At 48.3% G+C, this 8,453-nt stretch overlaps 1 protein-coding gene across 1 annotated transcript; it reads right to left on the minus strand.

Annotated features, from left to right (window-relative positions):
- Positions 1-43: 43 nt before the first annotated feature.
- LOC106813213 (nuclear pore complex protein DDB_G0274915-like) lies at positions 44-8,041 on the minus strand. Its single transcript, XM_014817287.1, has 7 exons — positions 7,875-8,041; positions 7,151-7,394; positions 3,983-6,265; positions 3,243-3,433; positions 2,673-2,802; positions 1,894-2,130; positions 44-189 (listed from the first exon to the last, which is right to left on the minus strand). Exons 2-7 carry the CDS (start codon positions 7,350-7,352, stop codon positions 44-46), a joined length of 3,189 nt encoding a protein of 1,062 aa, XP_014672773.1. The 5' UTR covers positions 7,353-7,394; positions 7,875-8,041.
- Between the last annotated feature and the right edge of the window lie 412 nt (positions 8,042-8,453).

Raw genomic sequence — 8,453 nt, forward strand, 5'->3', positions numbered from 1 at the left:
GCATGTCGTGGCATGTCGTGTCACGCGTATCGTGTCACGCGTATCATGCACGTCGTGGCGTATCATGCTCACCCTGCCGCAGCAGTTTGTCGCGTTCCTCCAGCACGTCGTATCGTTCCTTCGCCGTGCGCGCGACCACGCGGCCGAGACTCTCCAGCGACACCGCCTTCACGGTCGGCTTCTCCACCGCTGCAACACAGGAGCGACATGCAGTGCCATCTACAGGAGACATTTTGAAAGAAAGAGGCCTCGCATTGCAGTAAGGAGGGTTCGTTTGGGTCAGCTGTCCTGGCTTCCAGATATAATATTGACACAATCTTAGCAGCATAATTTGCATAACTGCAATGTGTGTAATTATAATTGTAGGCGAACATATTTTAACCTGATATGCACAACAATGAAAGTGTCAATGACACTGTAGCTCACCACAAAAAAGGACACAAATGAGTGAGTAAGAAGAAGTCAGTTTTAATTGAGCAACCATCGACGTACATTATAGAAACGATTGCCATCTGTATATCGCAATAATAATTTATAAACCAAAATAAATCACAATTTATGACTGTAGGTGGCGCTACACCCGCTTTGTAGCGATGGCGTTCGAAATAAACAGGTTATGCTGCGTTCCGACATGTTTTGTAAATCTTTACTCTAATATAGACGTTTTATCGGCAAGGTGAAGAGGAAATACCAATTTTGCATTAAAGATATTGTCATTGAAATCTTGTAAAACGAACCAGACGAGTGTGACACCACAGACTGTTTGTGTTTATATAATATGCTATATAATTGCCAAACCCTACCTAATTTGCATTATTTTTTGTTAAATATCAAAACCCCTAGCCCTTATTCATTCACATACCAAAAATGAGCAAAATCCGTTGAACCTGAACTGACTGATGGCAATTCCCATTTTTGCCAAAAAATCGCCGTGGCTCGAAAGTACGTCGACTGCCGTGCTTCAAAATAGGACGTTCCATATGGGAGCATAGCAGTAACAACTACACCCAATTTCAAACATGTGGGTCAAACGGTTCCTGAGTTATCGTTGACCGAAACCAAATGTTGACGGACGGACGGACGGACGGACGGACGTACGACGACCCATGGCAATAGCTCAGCTTGACGATGTCAAGGTGAGCTAACCGGACGGACGTATGACGGACGACGACCCATGGCAATAGCTCAGCTTGACGATGTCAAGGTGAGCTAAAAATCAATAAATTGAAATTAATTAATAAATTGCTGTTATTATTTTATTATGATTTATTATTAGTGATGAATGACTGTTAGCTAGTTTAGCTCCCTTATCGCAACGCTGATTGGCTGGCTAGAGCAGACCTGCCAACCCCATCTGATGATCATCAGTAATAATTATTGGATTTTTCCGTAACAAATAGGCATTTGTCAGTAACACCTTTTTGTCAGTCTTATTACAGTATAATAAAGCATAATTAGCATAAATAGCCTTCAGTGTGGTACTACTGTTCCTGGATCCGTGACGTCATTCAAAATGGCTGCGCCCATAAACCAGACAGACGAGCGCATAACACAGCATAATTTACCATTTTCAGTGAGTACCGTTACGTTTTAAGAGCTATTAGTCTAAATCTGCAGACACAGTAGTCATGTTACATGATAATAGTTGATTTTACACTGTGTTTATTTCTTTTTTTTGCATTAAAAAATATAAATTTCAGAGATTTCTTGCTGTCCGTAATTTTTCGAGGTCGTCCGTAACACCGTAATTTTGACTCGCGTCCGTAACAAATTACGGGCAATACGTAACAGTTGGCAGGTCTGCTAGAGCCACCTGTCAATCATAGATCAGGTCAAAGGTCATGCACCCAGCCACCAATCACATGACATGCGTATAGTCGCCGCGGGGCCTACCTGCGCCGCCGCGCGTCTGCGACGGTGGCGCCCTCCTTCGCGGCGGCGCGACCGCTCCCTCGGGAAGCGCCGACCGCCACCCGGCCTTAATGGGGAGGTCCCTGGCGCGGCGGGAGCGGGCGGGGGGGTCCTTGGGGCGGTCGAGCAGATGCACGGAGTCCGACGCGAGGTCCGAGTACCCGCTCATAGCACGCAGCTCCGCCTGCACCTCGTCGTCCACCAGGGGGCGCTGACTCCCTGCAGCCGAGTCACGGGCGATGGTTAGATATTGGGTAAGAAGCGTCAGAAGTTAATATGTAAGAAGGTACATGATTAAGATGTAATAAGGTAAGTGGTTAATGCGTAAGAGATGTTATGTTACAACATTGATGGCACATAGAAAGCTAGCCAATTCATTTTTACAGGCTCAGCGCAAGCGGCAGCACAGTATCTAGCCACAAAAATTTCCAGAATTTTTTTTCGAGTTAAATCATCTGCCTAGCTTGATTAACAGGAAGGTCTAATCATTGTTCCGAAAGGATATTCTAAAAGACAATGCTTGCTAACCAAGCGTCGCAAGGCCAACAATTATGAGTATACTCTCATACTACATGAAAAATTTCAACTGATCATCCTTGACCGACATAGAAATCAAAATATCCAAATATCCATGTTATCCCATTCAGACAGATAGGTCAATTCCTATAAACAAACGTCCGCATCATTCCAAACCCGATTTGTCGTCCGTTTCGACGTCATCGTCTGCTGCTGCACACACTCGTCCGCCAGGACTCACAAACCTTTCCTCTCCGTCTTGTCCGCGGATCTGTCGGCAGCACCTCCCGTCGTCGACGCCCGCCAGAAGATGTCAATGGGAGCAAGACCCTTCTTGAAGACACGACCCTTGCGCTTGGCCCTCTCAGCCGACTCCTACTCGTAGGTGCGCGCAATAGGAAGAAAGGAAAGGCGCATCAGTCTAGATCGAGGCAAGCAGACGTCACTGACATTCTAAACAACGTATTTGAAACACGGAAACTAAACTAGTTGCCAGGGGGTGCCCTCAAAGAGAATAGATGAATGAGAATCAGTATAAATGTAGATATATAAATATATATATATATATATGTTTGTATATATATATATATGTATGTATATATAATAGGAATAATATTAATTAATCGTCAGTGGTTACCTCCCAGCATCATTATTTTACTGATTACAATTAATATTAATTACTCCTAATGTGTCGATAAGCTAGCTATAGTTGTTGCCCTTGCCCGGGCACGGGTTGGTCATTGGTCCCACACGTAAACCTCAGCGGTCAGGGTGAGGAGTAGGGGCTGACCAGCGCAGCTCCGGCCACCACTCACGTGATCGGCGAAGAAGATGGTCGCTTGACCGGCGCGGGGCTGCGCGGTCACCCGCTGGACGCGGCCGTAGTTGCTGAAGTGCTGCGTGAGGAAGGAGCGGTTGTTGTAGGTCGCGGGCACGCCCTTGCAGATGACCGCCGTCAGATGACCGATCTGCTCCTGGGAGGCGAAGCGTGACTGCCGCAGCGATCCTACACACACAACACAGCGGCAACATGTTACTATACTTACTTGGATCCATCTTAAATTAAAATTACTCGTAACATCGTCATGAAATCTAATGAATTCATTGCGTAGGCTGAATGCGTTAGGATGATAACGACGGCGGAACGAAGTAGTGAAGCAACGATGACGATTACACAACTCATTAAATAAGTTCATTCGGCTGGTAGATAATAGAGCTATCTTGGTTCATTTTTAGTAAAACCGCGTAGACCAAAACATACTGCTAATGTTTCTCCTCCTATCAGGCTAAATTATCAATCGCGAGCCAATAAAAATCAGGCGTTGGATTAAGGAAGCCACCTGGATTCGCAAGACCCCGAACATCAACCGTGACAAGGGGGGATACAGACTCAGTCACGTGTGGACCAAGCTGTTGACCACTACACCATCTGGTGGTCAAATCTAAAAACTTCAGTCAGCTTTGAGAAAGCCTCCTGATAGGAGGCGAAAAGTCAGCAGTACGTTTCGATCTACGCGGTCGAGTAAAAATGAACGAAGATAGTCCGATTACGCACCTCGGTCGCTGCCGGACTGGCGACGTATAGCCCCCGCCAACGCCCTGCCCGCCACCGCCTGCAGACCGCTCCTGCTGATCCTGCTCGCTCCCACGCCGGGCGTAACCGTGGCAACCTCCGCAGCATCCGACGTGCTAGCATCCTCATCCTGCGCGACGCCTTCCTCCTCCGTCGCCGCGGTCTCCCCGTACCCCGCTTCCTTCTCCGTCGCGTCTCCGAACAATGACGCGCTGCTCTTCACCTTCTCTGGCTTCTGCCCGAACATCGACCCGCTAGCCTTCTTCTGTGCAAACACAGCCTTCTTGGCTTCCGCGCCGGAAGACGCGCGAGGGGCCGCATCCGAAGGATTCCCGCTTTCCGGAAACTTGCCGAGGAAGGTCCGAGCGGATTCCCTCGACGACGACGTTCCCGCCGTCTCCGCGCCGAATAGCGAGCGCACGCTCGTGGTGCCACCTGTGGGCCCAAACACGGAACCGCTCTGCGAGGGTGCTTTCGCTAGCTGTCCAAACGGGGTCGCTGTTGGGTCAGTCTGCTGCGTGATGGCGCCACTGACTGTTGTAGGTGGCGCTGAACTTTTATGTTTGGCAGCGCCACCAAACACGCTGCCCGGCAAGTTACTCTGCTGGGAGGTGGCGCCACCGAACACTCCGAGGCTAGGACCAGTCGTCTGCAGGGCTGCCCTGCCGCCAAATATACTTGGTTTTGCCACGCCCGGCTGCGCAGCGCCACCTAGCGGAAGTGCAAAGAGACTCTTGGGGTCTGACGCTTGACCGCTCTTTGAACCGAACACACGCTCCGCCGTTGCCCCGGTTTTGCCGCCAGATGGCGCTGTGCTGACAGTCAGCATCCTGGTAGTTGGTAACGCCCCGCTGGATGATGGTATCTCTGTGCGCTGCGGATTCTTCGCAGCACCACCTAGCACGCTCACCGAATCGTGGGTCGTGCTGCCAAACATGGGCCTGCCACTAGTGATGCCACCATAAGTATGAGAGCTGGTGACTTTTTGTGGGTAAGCTCGGCTTGTGCTTGTACTATGCCGGCCGAATGTTAGACTTGTACTTGTACCAGACTGGCCAAGTGCTTTGCTTGTGCCAGGAACAGGGTGGCCAAATGCAGTCCCTGTCTTTTGTTGGCCAAATGTTGAAATTGTGCTTGAACTAGGCTGGCCAAATGTTATACTTTTGCTTGCACTAGGCTGGCCAAATGATAGGCTTGAACTCGTACTAGGCTGGCCAAATACTAGGCTTGAACTTGTACTAGGCTGGCCAAACGCTAAGCTTTTGGGCGTACGAGACTCCCCGAATGTAGGATTTTTGCCACTGCTTGGCTGTCCAAGTGTAGGCGCTGCATTTATACTAGGCTGCCCAAATGAGAAACCTGTGCTTGCGCTGGGCTGACCGAATGCTAGACTCGCACCTGAACTAGGCTGACCAAACGTAGGAACACTGCTAGATTGCGAGAATCCAGCAGCCATCTGTGACTGGCTAAAACCGCCGGGTGCGTTCGACGCGAACATCGACTCCCCTGCTACGCTCTGTTGCTGGTTGGTAAACGCGGCCGACTGATGACCCGGCTGGCCGAAACTGGACGCGGCCATTCCCGCCTGACCAAATGTCAAGGTCGCCTGTCTGGTCACTGGCAGATCGCTTGTCATCCTTACTGCAAACATACTCGCAGCGTTGCCGACCTGGCCGCCGCCGCCAAACCCGAGCGCTAAACCGGAGGCATTTTGCGAGAAGGGACCACCGGAACGTTCGGGCTGCACAGCGGCGCCCCCTGCCGGCACGCCGCTCGCCATGGGCTGGCCGAACGTGGCGCCGCCTGTTGGGAAACCCCCGAAATTGCGCGCCGACGTCTGCGCGCCCGGAAATCCCGAGGTCGTCTGCTGACCGAACGTCGGTACGGTGGCGCCACTTGTCGCTAGCGGGCTTGCACCGAGTGTCGTCTGCCCAAACGCACTCGGTGGGCTGGATACGGTCATCGCTTGACCACCAGATGGCGTGCCGAACACGCTGTTAGTTGTCACCGGCGAGGCAAACATCGATGCAGCGGTGGTGGTCCCACCAGAGGTCGCCGCTGTCCCGAATAGGCTTGTGTAGGGCGGGGGTTGACCGCCTGAGCTCGAAAACCCTGCCGCCGACTGCTGACCAAACGCTGACTGTCCGAAGGTGGTTCCTGCGGTCTGAGCTCCAAACGCTGGCGGAGGTGCATTAAACTGCCCGTAGGTGGCAGCACTGCTCTGAGCACCAAATGCTGGTGGTTGGGTCGAGATTTGTCCAAATCCTGCAAAGAAATCACCAAAGAGTAGTTGCATGATTATGTCTTCTACAAATGACAGGATACTATCTACTAGACTTCACTTATTCTATCCTTGAATAAGATGCTGACGTGAGGCAGATACAACGTCAGTTAGTTTTGAAAAGGCCTCATGTTAGGACGCGAAACGTTAGCAGTACGTTTGAACTTCACGGTCGAGTAGAAATCAACCAAGTTATCTCTCTTTCACCTAGTCTGATGCTAAATCCTAACGATTTAATCTCCCAAGCAACTTGATTATAAGTAGCACTGAAAATATTAACCAGCTACATCGTCCCTAACTTGTCACTAACTTGCTCTGGTTGATGCATGTCCATTTACATTGCGTAATTCAACGGCGGTGATAAAAACTAGAGGTAATCAGGGTGTTAGTTCAGATCAAGGATATTTCCGGACCCCGCAAATGTGTTTTCGCATATGTGCTAAACTAATCCGGTGCGCTAAACTAGGCTAGGGTGGCTAGTTCTACCACACAAACCTAATCCTAAGGCTAAGGTGGAGGGGAAGGTTGTACAGCGACAGTATTATTAAGATCGTTAATCGATAAACATCTGCTAACCTTTACTTGTACAGACTTTGCTAAAGTTTTTTTTTCTGGTATCTATTTTTTCTTCATGTTATCTTAATCACTTTACTAGTACAGAATATGCTGAAGTTTTTTTGTATATATTTTTTTCTTCATGTTGTAGAGCATTGTAATTGTACTGTATCAGTCAGAAATGTTATCATTTTAACTACCCAACACTATTGCTTTTATCAGATTTTTTCTCCATGAAAAAAACTGTCGTTAGTACACATATATTATGTATCTGAATTACATGCAATAAAGATTTAATGATAATAATGAATAACCTGAGGTCGAGGGTTGTGCCCCAAACGATGCCGTCTGCTGGAACGCATTGCCGGACGCCACAGGCTGCTGCCCGAATCCTGAGGCAAACGGGCTCACGTTGGGAGCAGCGGCAGTTACGCTAAATGTAGAGGTCGACGGAGCTGCACTGCCAAACGACCCGGATACCGCCCCCTGCTGCTGCTGCTGCTGCTGCCCAAACATGATGTTAGAACACTGCCTTCGACGAGATCATGGCCTGCTACACTGTAAAATATTAAATAGATAGATCAAGGACAGTTTGGGACCCCGCAATGTGTTTTCGCATATGTGCTAAACTAAGTATAAGTAGGGCCTATAAGTATAACACTAGTCACTAACAGTAAACTAGGCTTGCGTCAAATAAATAAACCTTGTTATTATTGCTAGACTATGTGACCTGATGATGATGATGATGATGATGATGGATGATGATGATAATGATGATGAATTGATGTGTATGGTCAACAATAATATCAGCACGGTGTGTGTGACCGAGTGATGAGTGCTGCCAATGCCAATGTCAATGATGGCACTGACGCCGATGGCGATAGCACTGTTGACGGTACGCCTTGAGATACAGCTGCCATTACTGAGCATTAAACTATGCGAGCAGAGAGACTGAACATTACGTGAGCAAGATCATGAAAAACTACATGATACTACCATATAATGTAGATTAATCGCGTGCATTTAATTGTTATTTACCGGCAAAGTTCAAAACGACGTCAATATCATACTCATGCGGTCCGCCAATCATAGCGGTAACACACATGTACGGCCGTGATTGCTTACTTACAACCGGCCACCGGTCATACCTAGCATGAATACTATACAACCGTGAAATCGACTGGTAGCAATTACATTCTGAGAGAAGAAAGATGAAGTATGATACAATAAGGAATAACATGCAATATCGGAAAGAACAAGGGGTCACATCTGGTGACTGATAAAATGGTACTTCGAAAGACAGCGGATTTAACCTCCCGTGTGATGTATTCACTCCGGTTACCAGGCGCAGAATATCTGCCAATTTATCGACATCAAACGACAAACTCAGCGTGTGAATGGGATGATTCGCATATATTCCCATATAATATTTCTCATTAAAATTGCATTATGGCTATCACAGTAAGATTTTTATACTAGTCTTTCCCCTGTGAAAAACATTAATAAACTGAATGAATTTTACATTCATGTCGCACCGCATGTGACATGTGTGCGAAAAATTTAAAAATAAGTACACTAATGACGGGTGTGACTTGTGTAGTGGGGGTCTGGGGGAGA

The sequence above is a fragment of the Priapulus caudatus genome, unplaced genomic scaffold, assembly GCF_000485595.1.
Source record: "Priapulus caudatus unplaced genomic scaffold, Priapulus_caudatus-5.0.1 Scaffold740, whole genome shotgun sequence".
Lineage (NCBI taxonomy): Eukaryota > Metazoa > Priapulida > Priapulimorpha > Priapulimorphida > Priapulidae > Priapulus > Priapulus caudatus.